Source organism: Orcinus orca, chromosome X, assembly GCF_937001465.1.
Source record: "Orcinus orca chromosome X, mOrcOrc1.1, whole genome shotgun sequence".
In the NCBI taxonomy this organism is placed as follows: Eukaryota; Metazoa; Chordata; class Mammalia; order Artiodactyla; family Delphinidae; genus Orcinus; species Orcinus orca.
In genome coordinates this window covers 124,416,836-124,434,931 of record NC_064580.1, presented here as the reverse complement: position 1 = coordinate 124,434,931, position 18,096 = coordinate 124,416,836, and the positions used below count along the sequence as shown (strand labels likewise).

General features: G+C 36.2%; 1 protein-coding gene and 1 pseudogene across 1 annotated transcript; both read left to right on the top strand.

The window, feature by feature from the left end:
- The first annotated feature begins 214 nt into the window (after window positions 1-214).
- Window positions 215-799, top strand: LOC101281307 (peptidyl-prolyl cis-trans isomerase A-like). Its single transcript, XM_033416290.2, has one exon. It carries the CDS (start codon window positions 215-217, stop codon window positions 797-799), a length of 585 nt encoding a protein of 194 aa, XP_033272181.1.
- Window positions 800-16,002: 15,203 nt separating this feature from the next.
- Window positions 16,003-17,764, top strand: LOC101281061 (transcription factor 7-like 1; annotated as a pseudogene).
- The last annotated feature ends 332 nt before the right edge of the window (window positions 17,765-18,096 follow it).

The following is an 18,096-nucleotide window of genomic DNA, read 5'->3' as shown; positions in this document are numbered from 1 at the left end:
CTAAGAGCATAGTTCATAATTTGCTAATTCAGTGTTTATGGTGACTTTGTAGAACATAACTATTGTGAATAATGAGAATCAGGTATATATATTTATAGATAATCTTACAAATCAATAAGGAAAAGACAACAAAGACCTCTACAGAAAAATGAACAAAAGATTTGAACAGTTCCTTCAAAACAGAGTAATTCCACATGTCCAAAGATCATTTGAAATGGTACTCAACTCAGGAAAATATAAATTAAAACCACAGTATCAGAGGCCTTGCAGACGCCGCCGCCCTGAGCCTCCCGCGCTGCACACCTTGGTCAACTCCATTGTGTTCTTCGACATCGCTATCCAGGGAGAGTCCTTGGGCTGCATCTCCTTCGAGCTGTTTGCAGACAAAGTTCTAAAGACAGCAGAAAGCTTTCGCGCTCTGAGCACTGGGAAGAAAGGATTTGGTTACAAAGGTGCCTGCTTTCACAGAATAATTCTGGGATTTATGTGCCAGGGTGGTGACTTCACATGCCATAATGGCACTGGTGGCAAGTCCATCTATGGGGAGAAATTTCATGACGAGAATTTCATCCTGAAGCATATGGGTCCTGGCATCTTGTCCACGGCAAATGCTGGCCCCAACACAAACGGTTCCCAGTTTTTCATCTGCACTGCCAAGACTGAGTGGTTGGATGGCAAGCATGTGGTCTTTGGCAAGGTGAAAGAGGGCAAGAATATTGTGGAAGCCATGTGCTTTGGGTTCAGGAATGGCAAGACCAGCAAGAAGATCACCATTGCTGACTGTGGACAAATCTTATAAATCTGAATTGTGTTTTATCTTAACCACCAGACATTCCTTCTGTAGCTCAGGGGAACACCCCTTCACCCCCATCTGCTCGAAATATCCTACAATTTTTGTGTTCTTACTGCAGTTCTTTCGGTTCCATATTTTCCTTATCCCCCTCCAAGTTTAGCTGGATTGCAAAGTTGTTTATGATTATGAAATAAAAACTAAAAAACAACAACAAAAAACCCGACAGTACAAGATCATTACCCACATTCCAGACTGGCAAATTTTTACAGTCTGATAATATCCAGTGGTGAAAAACATATAATTCTAATACTCTATCAGTGGACGTGTGCAATTAATATAACCACTTTGGAAAACAGTTAGGAATTATTTAATAAAATTGAAGACACACGTACTCCGTAGCCCAGCAATTCCACTCTTGAGTAAATACCATAGAAAAGTGCTTGTATATATGCATCAGTTTTCTTAATAAGTATGGAAAATGTTAGAGCTCAGAGCAGCCTCCAGAGAATGGTAATGTGCTCTAGTCTAGAAGTAACTGAGATCTTTTTACCAGATTTGCTCTATTTTTAAAAGCATAACAATTTTCATTTTCTTAGCTTAAGATTCCATTTAAAATATTTTAAGTGTATTAGCATATTAAAATGTACAGAAAGCTAAAGACGCATTCCCCTGCTGTTGTTATGTTAATGGACATGTCATTTCTCATTTTAAGTTTTATTGTCCTTACCTATTAAATAGCGATGAGCCAATTCCATTAGCTAGAAATGTATTAGCAAATAACAGAATACCTGAAGAACAGTGGTTCAAATAGGAGTTATCTTCTCTCACAATAACAGAAATCCAAAAATGAGCAGGCAATGTTTGAATTAAATTGTCTTTGAATTAAAAGACTTAGTCCTTTGAATTAAAGGACTAAGGCTTTTTGTGTTTCACCATCATTACTGTAGGGGAGTAAAACTTGCCACCCCAAAATGTCTCTTTGGCATGCGGATTATTTGGAGCTGAAAACAATCAAGGCCCAAAAGACTCAGGAAGAACCTTTGACTTTCCCCCTAAGTGCCTAAAAGAATGTAGATAGAGGACCTGTTCCAGGAAGGGAGCTATCCCTAAAGATAACTACAATTACGAACTAGGTGTGTGGACAGGGACGGACTTAGCTAAGTCTGTTGGTTAAAATTCCTTTCTGTGGCCCAATGTCTCTGCCTGGCCCAGCAAACGTTTATTTACCAAACATTTGCTTTTCCATCTCCATGTCAATTGCCTTTCTCCCCCATGAAATCCCAAACCACTAACTACATCAACATCCTCTTTTGCTTTTAGCTGAGGATGGTATATAAGGTGAGGGTTTCAGCCATTTTGGTGAGTTACTCAGTGTTCCTGGGTCTCTTCCATGCATACATGTTATTAAACTTTGTTTGATTTCCTCCTGCTAATCTGTCTCATGTCAATTTAGACTAGCCAGAAGAACCTAGAAGGGTAGAGGAAAATTTCTTCCTCCCCAACATTGCCATGTGGCTGTACGATGGCTCCTGTACTTCCAGGCATCACATCTGTGTGTTATAGGCAAAGAGGGTAAAGGAATGAGGCTAAACACATGTTATCTGTCCTTCTTTTCATCAGTAATCAAAATGATTTCTCAGAACACTACTTAGATTTTTCTTTCTTTCATCTTTTTGGCAAGAACTATGCCACAAAGTCAGTCTTGGTTGCAGGGGAGACTGGAAAACAAGAATTCATCTTTCCAGCCTCTGGAGTAGAAGAATGTAAAAGAGAAATGCTTAAGGAATGAACACTGTATGAGCCAATACAATGCCAGGTACACTCACCTTATCTACCCCAAAGGGTTGTTATGAGGATCAGTTGTGCTGTCAGATTTGAAAACCTTTAGAATTTACAAAGTACTAAACACATGTAAGGAATTATTATGCTCATCTTTTGGAACGAAGTATTATTTGGTACGTTAGTGAACAGACATTATGATTCAATGATTAATTACTGAGAAAAAGATCTTCTATGCAAATATTATACTAGATGATTTAAATCTATCTATTTTTATCTATTTTGAACATCAGCTAGCAACTGCTAGCTTGGGACTTTGCTCAGGATAGGATATCTCTACTTAATGAACCAATGTAAAAAATTCCTTTCTTTTCTGGGAGAGGAATCTGGAAAGCTTGTCATATTATTTGTCTCTGACTAAAGATTCTACTGAGGATGGATGGAAGGCAAAGAGAAAATATTCCCTATAGAAATAGGCAAAGGAAAACTGATACTGATTTTTAAGATAAATTCAGAGCAAATCTCACAGGCTCTGGGTATATCTAGGTCACTGGAAGAAAAAAAAAGACTGTAGCACTTTGCTGACAGATAAGAGAAATATAGTTATTTCTTATACATGGTTATTAAATGGATTCAGAAATTTTTATTATTATACCAAGATTATTTCAACCAAGTAGGAACTACATACATATATGAACAGAATGCAAGAAAATAATTTTGACAATACTATGCATTTAGATCGGTTTTGAATAAGGAACTTGTGGTTAAATTAACTTTAAAATCCCAAATAAAATGACTTCCAAATTCCAATCATTTCAAAGTGGCAGCTACTTCACACATGATTATGTGGTCCAAACAGAATACAGTGAATTCGTCAGTGGTTATTTCTCTCTCATCCAACTCCAAAATCCTTCAAGGTACCGCAGGGCCATTCTAGGCGTTTTCAGAATTACTAGCCTTAAGTATTGACTGAAGTGGTAATTTAGCAATCTCAACAAATGAATCCAATGGACTAGAAAGAAGAATACCTTCATTAGTTAGGAGTAAATAATAAAGTTAGCAATAACATCTTTAACTACTTAACCAGTCAACAAAGATATATTAAGCACCTAATACGTGGCAAGCTCTACACTAGGCACTAGGGATACAATGGTGAAAGAAAAGACATATCTGCCATGTCTTTTTATGCTACATACAGTGGAGGGTAAAAGACAAATTTTAAACGTACACTCAAATGATATCGTTCTTAAGTGCTTAACACAATTCCTAGCATATAGTACTCATTCAATAAATGTGTACTACTACTATTGATGATATAAAAACAAACAAATGAATAGTGCTATGAAAGCATAAAGTAGGAGGACTAAATCTATTCTGGAGAGGTCAGAAAATGCTAGATCTGATATTTAAAGTAAGTTCTGAAGGGTGAGTAGGTATTAACTCAGCAAAAAGAAGGCATACACACCTTATTCGTTTCTAAAATGAACACTATATGCAGATTGCTCTATTCTCTGATCCCTAAAAATTTCTTACAGTTACACGCTGATAACTTTGCTCAAGTCAATATCCCCTATTAAATGCTTTCCCTCCACTTTTTCACCAGTTCTGATCTCATTTCTTTTTCAAAGCCTAAATCTGTGGAATTACTCTGCAAAATTATGCCTTATTCCAAAAGTGATATTTGGTCTTAATCATTAGTTATCTAGGAGCTAAGATATTTGGAATGTATCAATAGATGTGGTACTTTATTAAATAAGTCTTAAATGTGTACAACTGGACTGTAAAAAGAAAGCCAGAAAAGGACAGAAATAAATATTTGGAGAAACACTGGTGAAGAATTTTCCAAAATTAGTGACAGCAAACCAGAGACGCAAGAACCTCAGAGAATAAAAACACACACACAAACCTCGAACAAATATAAGCGTATCATACTCAAAAACAAGGACAACTTCCTATTTCAGCTTCAACATGTAGAGAGCTTAGAAATCATCATTGCCATACATACAAGAAAAAAACTGAACAAACTGAAAACCAGTGACTTTCCTTGGAACCATTAGAGAATAAAAGTTGCAGGGCAAACCTCTATCCCAAAATCTGGAGAGAAAGAAGAAGAGTTGAGATCAATTTACTTGGATTAGATGCCAGTAGAGTCATAAAGTGATAAGAACACTTAAACCATAACTTTGAGAAATTACTGGAAGCAGTGTGTAGACTAGTTTGAGAGCGAGGAATCCTTAGGGACTGCAGTCTTAGGGAGGCGTCCACACTTGTGAGTTTTACCTCCAGGGATCCCACCAATTTCTCATGTTAAAAAGCCAAGAAAAATTCTTTCATTTCTATAACAAGGGTGGGGGAAGTAACCAAGACCCAACTCTATGTTGTTTACAAGAAACTCACTCTAAAGGCAGAGGTTAAATGTAAATATATGGAAAAAATATACCATGCAAACATTAAGCAAAAGGAAGATGAAGTAGCTATATTAATTTTAAATGATGCTGACTTTGGAACAATAAAAATTATCAGGGATAAATAGGATCATAATCATAAAAATGTCAACTCTCCAGGGAAATAAAAAGACGTGTGTGTAACTTAACGACAGAGCATTAAAATTTGGGAGACAAAAACTGGTAGAACTGCAAGGAGAAATAGAGAAATCAACTATTATACTTCAACAACTGTCTTTCAGTAAGAATATAGTTAACCTGAACAGCACTAGCAATCAAACTGATCTAATTGACTTTTATAGAATACTCTATCCAGCAACTACAGAATACGTGTTCTTCCCAAGCTCACACAGAACATCTGCCGAGACAGACCACATCCTGGGCCATAAAACATACCTTACCAAATTTAGCCTGCTGTATAGCACAGGGAACTCTTCTCAATACTCTGTAATGGCCTATATGGGAAAAGAATCTAAAAAGAGTGGATATATGTATATGTATGACAGATTCACTTTGCTGTACCCCTGAAACTAACACAACATTTAAAATCAACTATACTCCAATAAAAATTTTAAAAAACCTTACTTTACCAAATTTAATAGGAATTATGCAAATTATGTTCTCAGAGAGCAGTAGAATTAAACTAGAAATCAATAACAGAAAAATACTTGGAAAAGTCCCAAATATTTGGAAGTTAACCAACACACTACTAAATGACATATGGGCCACAGAAAAAGTCTCGAGAAATTTTAAAGTATTTTGAACTAAATTAATATGAAAATACAACCTATCAAAATTTGTGAGATACAGGGAAAGCAGTGCTTACAAGGATGTTCATAGTCTTCAATGCATATATTAGAGAAAAACAAAGATCTACAATCTATAACTTATGCTTGCATCATAGAAAGCTAAAGAGAGAAGAGCAATTTAAACCTAAAGCAAGTATAAGAAAGGAAATAATAAAAATTAGAATAGAAGTAAATGAAACTGGAGATAGCAAAATAACAGAGAAAATCAAATAAATCAAAGCTGGTTCTCTGAAAAGTTCAGTAAAATTGATAAACATCTTCCATGCTCACCAAGAAGAAAGAAAGAAGATGCCAAACACCGATATCAGAAATTAAAAGGGGTACAGCGGAGATTGGCACAACGTTGTAAATCAAGTCTACTTCAATTAAAAAAGTTAAAAAAATTAAATAACCCCAAAACAATAAATAAATAAATAAAATTGATGCAAAGAGAGAAAGTTAAAAAAAGAAAAAAGGGGCCATAGCTATTGATCCCAATGAACATACATAGAACTTTCAATTATGATGATGGGGAGTCTGTCTTGGTTTTAATTATACAATGCTTTGGACACATGAAAGGTTGGAGAGAAACAAAGAAAGATGAAGGTAACAGTTCTGTTTTATAGTAGTACTAATCAACTGGAACAATGAGTACAAAAACCCGTTGAAAATAGAGATAATAATAAAGTACCAAAGAATATTTATTAAGAAAAATTCAGGAAAAGTATTAAGTAAAATGCAAAAATTTACACTGAAAATAATTAACTCATTTAACAAACATCTACTGAGTACTTACTATATGTCTGACACCATTAGAATTTCTTGGGTTATAGCAGAGAATAAAACACTCAAATATCTCTGCCCCCATGGACTTTACATTACATTGAAGAAGAGAGGTAATAAGCTGTCAACATATATAATAAGAAAATTGTATATTAGAATTTGATGACTGCTATGGAAAATTGAAATATGGAGAAAGATAAAAGAGTAGGGATATGGCTACAAGTTTAATACAACACAGGGTGGTCAGAGTCAGCCTCGTTGTGAGGTTGAGACTTTAGCAAAAAAATAGAAGGAGGTCTTGAGGCATAAAGTAATACAGATATCTGGGGGATAATGTTTCATGGCAGAGGAAACATGGCACAGGCATTCTAGGAAAATCAAGTTCAATGTGGCTGAAGAAGAGTGAGAGAAATAAAAGGTTAGGTCATATAGGCAACAGGGGATCAGATCAAATAGGTCTTTGTAAGACCTTGTGGAATTTTTTACTTTACTTTGATTGAAAAGAAAAGCCATTAAAGAATTTTGGGGAAGAAGATTAATACAGTATAGTTTTGTTTTTGTTTTTGTTTTTTCGGTACGCGGGCCTCTCACTGTTGTGGCCTCTCCCGCTGCGGAGCACAGGCTCCGGACGCGCAGGCTCAGCGGCCATGGCTCACGGGCCCAGCCGCTCCGCGGCATGTGGGATCCTCCCGGACCAGGGCACGAACCCGTGTCTCCTGCATCGGCAGGCGGACTCCCAACCACTGCGCCACCAGGGAAGCCCTATAATATAGTTTTAAAGGGATTATTCTGGCTACTGTGTTGATCACAGACTATACAGAGGCAAGGGTAAGATGCAGAGAGTCCTGTTAGGAGGCAATTTCCAAGATTTTGGCCTGAGCAACTAGAAGGATGGAGTTGCTAACAGCTGAGACGGAGTAAGCTCTGGGTGAAGCAGGTTCATAAGGGAAATACTAGGAGTTCAATTTGCAATGTGCTGAATTAAAGAAGCTTATTAGATATCCAAGTGGAGACGTAAACAGTTGATATACTATTATAGTTTAGAGCTGGAGAAAGTAGACTGAGGGATGTAAATTTGGGAGTTGGTATCGTAGAGCTATGCTTCCACATGAGATAATCAAGGAAGAGAGAGGAGAGATGAGGACCAAGGCCTCAATATATTCAAAATTTAGAAGACAGAGAGACGAGGAAGAACTAACAAAAGAGACTTAGAAAGAATGACCAATAAGGTAGAAGTAAAGCCAAGAGAGTGAAATGGAATGCCTAAGGATTGAATCCAGGAGTATATGCATATTTAACTCTCTTTATGAGAAGATTTACTGTTGTAAAAATGTTCATTTTCCCCCCAAATGCATTACAGTTTTAAGGCAAGTAAACAGGGAGAGACTAAAAATCCCAGCATTATATTTTCCCCTAGCTTTTTATTTTGAAAAATTTTTTAAATACTCCAATGAATACCTGTATAACTTAATCTAGACTCACCAATCGTTACATCATACCATACTTTCTCTTTTTGCTGACCCATTTGAAAATAAATTACATAGATCTTGACATTTGACCCCTAAATACTTCAGCCTGTAATTCCTAATAATGAGAATACTTTCTTACATACAGTAAGAAAGTTACTGTAAATTCAACATCATCTAATATCCGGTTTAGATTTGTATTTCCTCAATTATCTTCGGAATTTTCATTTATAGGTATTTAATTTTCAATTCAAGGTCAAATCTAGGGTTATATTTTGTCTTTGATTATTATGTCTCTTTAGCTTCTTAATCTAGACTAGTGTTCCTGACTTTATTTCTCCTATGATAGTGATAATTTTGAAGAACCCAGGTCTATTGCCCTTTAGAATGTCTCATGTTCTCAACTGTCTGTTTCTACATTAGTAGATTCAGGTTAAACATTTTGACAAGGACTTTATATGATTTCTATATTTCTTATATCACATCAGGAGACATATAATGTCAAATGTCCCATATTGGTGGTAATAATTTTGAATACTGGATTAGAAGAGTGACGGCCAATTCTCTCCATTTTAATAGTATCTTTGTTTCTTTGTAATTAATAAGTAATCTTCGGGGTAATATTCAAGGCTATGTGAATACCTCATTGCTCAATAACCTTTCATGCAATTGGAATCTTTTGAATATACTTGATTGAATCAAATATTGCATTGGGAATTGCACAGTGGCAATTTAAAAATTCTATCATCATTTCTTATGTAATTATTAGTTGGCATCGGTACAAAGGAGATTTCCCTCTGTCCTTCTCTCCCTTTTTTTAAGATATCATGATAGACTCATGTTTTCTTTTAATCCATATATTATAATCCATTGTAATAATTATTCTTTTTTGAAGTCAGTAGAATATAATCAATTGTTAGAGCTCATGCAAAAAAGAGGTAAAACTGAGATAAATTCCAAAGAGATGAATAATAAAGCCATTATTAACACCACTGAAAGATCAAACTTTTATTTAGCATGAGATAAAAACACCTAACAGATATATAAGAAGACAAAATATGTGGCTCAGATTCTTTGGAGAAAATTTTACATTTGAGGAAAAATTAATATATATATAAATGCAATGTATACTACAGAGACAAAAATTTCTTCTAGAGAAATAAACATAAGATTTTGAGATTAAATTAATTTGCAAAATAATACACAAACACACACAATGATCTTGTTATTATACATAGAATGAACAACAAAATTTCTATGTACTGAAGTGAGAATAAATTACATTCATGTGTGTATATATTTGCACAGCTGTGTACTGATTTGTTTGAGCATGGAGAAGGATATCCCAGGATATGTACCAGGCTATTAACATTGAGTAGTACCCTTGGGTGAATATAGTGGGTTGTAGTAATGGGAAAGTTTTGACCAGAAGCAGAATAATGGAGGAACGTCATTACTTATCTGTATTTATTTTTGCAGTTTCTCTAGCAACAATGACCATATATTCCTATTGAAATAACAATGTTAAATAAGAAAATATATCTTAAAAGATGAAAAATATTGGATTATCACTTTTTCACTTTTTGTGATCTTACAAAAGGTATTTAACTTTTCCTCTTCAGGTGTCCTTTTATGTAAGCAAAAGAAAAAATTTATTACTAATAAAAAGAGCAATAGCAGCCTCCATTTATTTATTACTTATGAGGACTCAGCTACTATGTTTCATGCAGTTATATGGATTGTCTAATTTTAGTTACCGCACAATAATAATAATAGAAACTACTATTACTATATTAAAGGGTTGTTGAAAAGATAAATGCTCACATATATGTTTTTTTATTTTATTTTATTTATTTTTGTATACAGCAAGTTCTTATTAGTTATCCATTTTATACATATTAGTGTATACATGTCAATCCCAATCTCCCAATTCATCACACCATCACCCCCACATATATGTGTTTTAATCATGTAAGCTGATAATCAGGATATAAGTTAAGGGGTTATAAGTATCATGAAAGTACTTTACAGCATAACAATACATGATAATAGGTTGTATGCTTATGTAAGGCCTACATATTTACTGCATAAGAAGATAATGTTAGAAACCATCCTACTAACTTGTTGCCTTTACCTTTTGCTACAAAATTCCTTTTATTCTGCCATAATGAAGGATCACTAGTGAGTTTAGGTTTTATGAGTAGGTATTATAGTGCACACTAAGTACGTTATCTGAGAACCTATAGCATGGTTGAGACATAAAACGCAGTTATATAAGAAAGGAATTGTCTGGGTGGAGAAGAGGGAATCAGTGCCAGAAGTATATCTGCTGTCACATTTGTTCTGTATGACCAAATATAGCATAAACTGAATACGATTCATTGAAATGTGAATTGTTTCCAATACTACAAAGCTTCAAACACATTGATGATATTATAATTACCTACCTAGAAAAATCTAAAGGATCATTAGGAAAACTGGTAAGTTACAAAGTAGTTCAGAAAAGTGTATAGACAGAAAACAGGTATACAAACATTTAACAGAATCTCTATATACTAGTAATAATCTTTCGTAAAAGGCAACAGAATTAAGAAGCCATTTACAATAGAAAGAAAAAGCAAAATGCTCAGAAATAGTTTATCATGAATGGTTAAAACCTATGTAAATTTAGGTGGAAAAACAATCATTTTCCTGGAAAGGATGAATCTAGGTGAGACTGGGGTAATTTCTACATAATTAGTTTGATATTTAATTAATTTATATTAATATATAAGTTAAAATTCCAATGAAGCTTTATTGGTTATTTGAAAAAAGTTGTTTGATAAAATATTACCTGCATGAATATGGATAAGGTTAATCAAGATAAACCAACGAAAACAAAAAGAATGAAAATCTCTGGTATATCAGGCAGGAAATCGTATGGCAAAACTGCAGTGAATAAAAAGAGGCACATCTGGCTCGAAATTCAGAGAAAGAGAGAGAGAGAGAGATCACTGAGAGAACATGAATGCATAAAATATTACTGAATGAAATTCACCAGGCAGGTTAGCACTGATTATGGAGGAAGTATAGTATGAAAGATATGTACCTGTGGGGATTGAGGATTATTTGTTTTATAAGTTTGCATATTTTTGTGAGAAAAGATTACACTTGTTATTTATAATATCAACATAAACACACATGTATGTAAGCATATATGATGTATTTGTGTATGCGTGTGTGTTAACCTTAGAGCAGACACTGAATGTAAGACTTTAAAGCAGTCATTTAACCCCCACAAGCCACACTTGTGCCTTCTGTAAAAATCCAGTAATTGCTCTTGAAATTAAATAAGAAAAAAATTATTAAGTTTTACTTAATGGTTACATATCAAGCAGGGGCTTAGTAACTACATTTAGGTGTTATATAATATATATCACTTAGAAAATCCAAGCAAACGACTAAAAGATGAGGTCTACCGGATGAATACTTCAGTTAGAAAGGCAGAGAGCAGAAAAAAATTAATGGCATCCCAAAGGCACAAGTATGCACGTCTGAGAAGGAGAGGAGGAACTACTGAGACATAGAGAATGATCACGTTTCTGGTAAAAATTCAGCTCCAAATGCCAGGCTTACCTCTTTGGGTTTCTGTTGGTTCGAGAACTGGTCCCCTTACATGGAGGGCAAGGAGAGAGGGAAGGAAGAGGTAGGCCGCCCCAGATTGGTAGGAGGCAATTTACTGAGTAAGGGAATTAACATACAAGGCTTGTCTCCCAGGGCTGCATCCCCACTTGCTTGAATCTTAAAAGTTCATATAGAGGACTTAACGGGGTTCAGTCATATATTCAGTCCAGATGGTCTCAGCAACACGTCGCTCTCTCGAGGCTGTGTCCTTGGAACAGCTCCCACTGTGGGAACACTGGGCAGAACGTATCTTCCAAGGGCGGGGAGGGGAGAGGAACCTCTGATTGCTCTGAACCAGCTCACGGGTCAAGCAGCAGTCACATCCTTCTCCAGGAGCTCCCCCAAGTTTCCTTCTTCCAGATCTTGTTTCTAAATATCTCCCTGCTTTGTTAGATGATTTTTTTGTTGGTTTGTTTTGTTCAATTTTGGTTTCATTTGGTAATATTAGTGGTGCTCTTTGAGAAGAGTGGCACAGATTTCCTAGTCTGCAATTATTCCAAAGGGATGTCCATACATAGAGTTTCAGATGGATTATGCTCACTTCATTTTCACAACAAAGCTATATTCTCGAAACGTACTAATTCCCTAGTAAATATTTTATAATGACTGTATACAGCATAAAATGAACCAAATATTTTGACGCTTTCATTGTACAGCAAACCAACAAATAAAAAATTCTTTTGGCTGTGTAAATAGGTATAATGTCTATGTACAAATAAACGTGACTGGGTTTTTTTGAGCATGGAGTAGGTTGTGGAAGGGTATGTATGAGAACGCTTGCCATAAGAACATTGGGGTGCAAACTGCAATCAGAAGGGTAATGAGGGACATCAATAATTTCTCTGAACCTAGTTTTCTACTGTGTCTCTAGCAATAATAACCAGATATCTTGAAAATAAATAAGTGTAAGAGAAAAAGACATGTTTAATAAACATCTTAGGAGAATTACTTTTTTCCAGCATCACTGAGATTTAATTACAAGTAAAAATTTATATCTTTAAGGTGTTCAAAGTGATGCTTTGATATATGTATATATTACGAAATGACTGCCACAAACAACCTAATTAACATATCACCTCACATAATTACCATTTTTTTCTGTGAGAACAATTAAAATCTACTCTCTTAGCAAATTTCAAGTTTACAATATAGTATTAAGTATAGTCACCATGCTGTACATTATATCTTCAGAATTTATTCATCCTGCACAACTGGAACTTTGTGTATTGGTAATTCCCTGGTGGTCTAGTGGTTAAGACTCTGTGCTTCTACTGCAGGGGGCATGGGTTCCATCCCTGGTCCTGGTCAGGAAACTGAGACACTGTATGCCGCGTGGCGCAGCCAAAAAAAAAAAACCAAAAATAAAAACACGAAAAGACGTTCAACATCATTAGCCATGAGGGAAATGCAAATTAAGACTGCAATAAGATATCATTACATACCATTGGAACAGCTAAATTAAAAAACAGTGATGATACCAAATGTTAGCAAGGATGCAGAGAAACTGGATCTCTCATATATTGCTGAGGAGAATATAAAATTGTACACCTGCTCTGGAAAAGTTTGGTAGATAATTTTAAAACTAAATATACACTTACCACATGACTCTTCAATCTTCCTCCTCAACATCTATCCCACAGAAATAAAAATTTGTCTACAAAAACTGTTGTACATGAATGTTCATAGCAGCTCCATTTATAATAATCAAAAAGTGGAAATAACACAAATGTCCTTCAATGAGTGAATGGTTAAACAAACTGTGGTACATATATACCATGGAGTGTTACTCAGCATTACAAATGAATGAACTATTAATACTCACACAAGCTAGATGGAGCTTAAGGTTATTACACTGGGTAAAAAAAATAGAACCTCAAAATATTACATATTTATGATTTCATTTACATAACATTATCTAAATGAAAATAACGTAGAGGTGGAAAACAGATTCCCAGGGTCTAGACATGGAGGTGGATGAGGAGTGTGTGACTGTAAAGGGGTATATGATAGAGTTCCTTTGTGGTGATGGAACAATTATGTATCCTTACTGTGATAGTGGTTATACAAATCCATATATGTGATAGCATTTCATAGAACTTACAGATGCACACATACACACAGAGAGAGAGAGAGAGAGAGAGGGAGAGAGAGAGAGAGAAATGAGTGCATGCAATAACTAATGAAATCTGAATAAAGTCTATAATCTAATTGATAGTATTCTACTAAAGTCAATTTCCTGATTTTGATAATGTACTATGGTTACGCCACCATAGTACCTACCATATGGTAGTATGCTACCATAAAGGGAAGCTGAATGAAGGATACACAGGAATTCTTTGTACTATTTTCACAATCCATTATGAATGTAAAATTACTTCAACATATAAAGTTAAATAAAAGTAAATAATAATGAAAATAATTAGAACAATAATGATAATTTGTGTTAGTATTAATTGATGGATAATCTCATATGATCCTCACAGCAATCCTATGATTTAGAAAATATTATTAATTCTACATCACAGGATTGCCATGAGGTGTCAATGAGGAAGTCTTTTGGAAAATTAAAAGCAGCATAGAATTATAAGCCATTATATTATCACAACACATCTCAAATTTTTGTATACATCCCCTATAAAAGTACACAGCCATGCACACACACTTATATAGACACATTTACAAATCAAAATGGCCAATTTCACATATCAGAAAGGAGAAAACCCTGTCTTGGAAAGATCTTGCATTTCCTTTAATTTAGTCATCCTAGAATAAAAGGCTGTCATGAATTTGTCAAATTAACACTTGTTAAGTGGAGCACAGAGTGTTGGATCACAGCAGAATTTGAAATAGAGAAGTTTATTACTCACAGGTCCTGGAGGAATTACCGGGCACCCCTTGAGGGGTCACATAGGGAGGTCAAGGCAGAGTGCAGCCAGAGGGAGAGACAGGACCTAGGGCACATGCCTTTATTAGGGTCCATGGGTGGAGTGCTTTGGGGTTTCCAGGTTATGGTGGGATTGATCAATTCAAGTCAAAAGAGTGGAGTTTTGGTAAGCCCCATGGGTGTCTTATCTAAAGGGCACATAAGAGGGGAGACTGTTGATCACAAGGACGCTTGGGGAAGTTGTATCAGGAACTTATATTTACTTATAACTTCGCCAGCTGCTATGTAGGGCATGTGCTTGCATGAAGGACTAGTGTCTGTGTAAGGCCCCCTCAGGCCATTTGGTTGAACAAAATGGATGCCAAGGCAGCAATATCATGGAGTAGCTTAGCTAAATTTTCAACAAAAGCACAAAGTGACACTTTCATAAATATGGAAAGCCAATATTTAGATTAATATCTAAATTTAAAATATTTCATGAAATCCTTAAATAAAGAGGGTATAGCAGGCATTTGAAACACCAGATCCTCAATGATATTGTAATGCTACAATCATGAAAACCTTGTACTATTGGCTCAATTAATGACAAAGATCAATATACTTAACTGAGAGTTGAATTGCTCTTGCATAAAGTAGGTATTTAACAGAAGTAAACATCCACAGATATATTGTCAATTTATAACATAGCCAAACTCAGTCCATGTGTGTTAAAATTTAGATTCTAAAAAAATAAAATTAAAAAAAGGCATCATTATTTACAATTGCTAAGACATGAAAGCAACCTAAGTGTTCACAGATAGATGAATGGATAAAGAAAATGTGGTACATATCTACAATGAAATATTATGCAGCCATAAAAAAGAAGGAAACCTTGCCATCTGTGACAACATGGTTGGATCTTGAGGGCATTGTGCTAAGTGAAATAAGTCAGACAGAAATAATCTCACTTATATGTGGAAGCTAAAAATAAATAAATGAAACCAAATTCATGGAAAAAGAGATCAGATTTGTGGTTACCTGAGGCAGAGGATGGGATTGGGAGAATTGGATGAAGGTGGTAAAAAGTCATACACTCACAGTTATAAAATAAGTATTGGGGATCTAATATAAAACATGATGACTATAATTAACATTGCTGTGTAGTATATTTGACAACTGCTAAGAGAGCAAATAATAAAAGTTCTCACAAGGAAAAATCATTTTTTTATGACCATATGAGGTGATGAGTGTTAACCAAACCTCTTGTGGTAATCATTTTGCAGTATATGTGTGTCAAGTCATTATGTTGTACGCCTTGAAATTATACAGTGCTCTTTGTTAATTATATATCAGTAAAACTGGAAAAATAAAATAATTTTCAACACCCCCCCCCAAAAAACAGGCATTACTTACTTTCACCCAGATGGAGGTTCATGGTGAGTTATTTAATGAAAAAGATGGATTATGTAAGATTAATTCTACTTGGTAAAAATGCTATTTTGTTTCAAGGTCTCCAGTGGGTCACCTGATCAAGATGTAGCCTTAGTCAAACTCTATAACCTCCCTTGGAAAATTACTCCAAACTGATTACCTGAAAGCTCAGGTAACAGCCCAGCTAATGGACAGGTGTTGAAGTCAGTGAGAAAAACACACATGATCCCATGTTTTCAGAAGCTACCAAGGCCAAACTTTATGGACTGGCTTTGAAGAGACAGAGAAACATAAATGCTGTTATCATCACAATATTTGATTCTATACAACGACTTGCATGAATACATGCGATTTTGGAGTATTATATATATTTCTAAATGTGGCAAATGTTGAATAAAATGAACTAGGCAATTAATATTGATTAAAGAAGAAGTATGAAATGAAGGGTAATGGAGAAGGTATTACTTTTGTTTTTTTATGTTCCTTTGCCTGGTGTCACTAGCAATGGTGAAAAATAATTTGCAATGTTATTAAGAAAATTATTATGAAAAATAATAAAATAATTGATACCATAGATCAGTTATTTGATATGCTGTTGCAAATAAGAAAAAATGATAATAATGATAATCATTAACACTTGATGCTTACTTACATTTTCTGGCAGAGAGCTTAGTGCTTATATGTAGATTATCACCCTTGACCCTCACAACAATCTTACTCTATAAAAATATTATGAATTGTATATCACAGAATTTTCATGAGAATTCAGTGAGGCAACATATGTAAAGACCCTTTTGGAATCTGAAAAGTAGTAACAGAAACATAAACGGTTTTATTTATACTATCACAAAATTAAATTTCATTAAAAATACACATTTAATAATCACATTTGAGGGAGTTCCCTGGTGATCCCTGGTTAGGACTCTGCGCTTTCACTGCCACTGGGAAACTAAGATCCCACAAGCTGCACGGCACCGCCAAAAAATGTTTTTAAAAATCATATTTGATTTGTTGTTTAGAATTCACTTTGCTATCTGTGAGATATGAAGTTGAACTAGCCCGGGACAACTACGGTAAGAAAAAGAAGAGGAAGTGAGAAAAGCAGCTGTCCCAGACCCCCTCCCAGCAGCAAGTCCAGGAGGCAGAAGGTGCTCTGGCCTCCAAAAGGAAGAAGCCATGTGTCAGGTACCTGCCCCCAGAAGCCCTGTGACAGCCCTGCCTCCTCCCTCGGCAGCATGCTGGACTCCCCGGCCACCGCCTCAGCGGCCTTGGCCTCCCCGGCTGCCTCGGCTGCCACCCACTCGGAGCAAGCCCAGCCCCTCTCCCTCACCACCAAGCCAGAGACCCGGGCCCAGCTGGCTCTCCACTCAGCTGCCTTCCTTCCAGCGAAGGCTGCCGCCACCTCCTCTGGCCAGATGCGCAGCCAGCCCCCCTTCCTGTCCCGGCCCCTCCCCCTGGGGTCCGTGCCCACAGCTCTGCTGACGTCCCCCCCTTCCTTCCCAGCCACGCTCCATGCCCACCAGGCCCTCCCCGTGCTCCAGGCCCAGCCCCTTTCCTGTCACCAAGCCTGCCCACTAAGCTGCCCCCTGACCTATGCAGGCTGTCACGTGACTCATCGAGTAGTAACGATGCAGCAGAAGAAGAAGAGAAAGAAAAAGGAACTTTATTGGTCAATATTTGACCACTTCGGACTGTTCTGTAAAGTGACTGGTAACAGCAGTACTTTACGTTTTGTAGATGTAACCAGTAGCTGATCTTAAGGCTTTTTAAAAAAACAAAACAAAACAAAACAAAAACCTTTAAAAAACAAGAACTGAAAAGTAGTGTGTTATTCTTCCTATATGTGCAGCGGTGGATGGACCTGGGCAGAAGGCACCTCTGTCTCTACCTCCTGGACTCTCTGCCCTCCTCCCTCTTCCCATCACCCCACCCCCACCCCCCGCGTCCCGGCTTCCCCCACCCAGCCTGCATGTTGGCCGTTGCTGCCATTTCTAGCCCATAGCCTCTTCATCTACATCGCATTCCTGGACATTCCCTTTTACTTGGCCCACGTTTTTCTCCTTTGCTCAGCTCCGTGGGTTCTTGC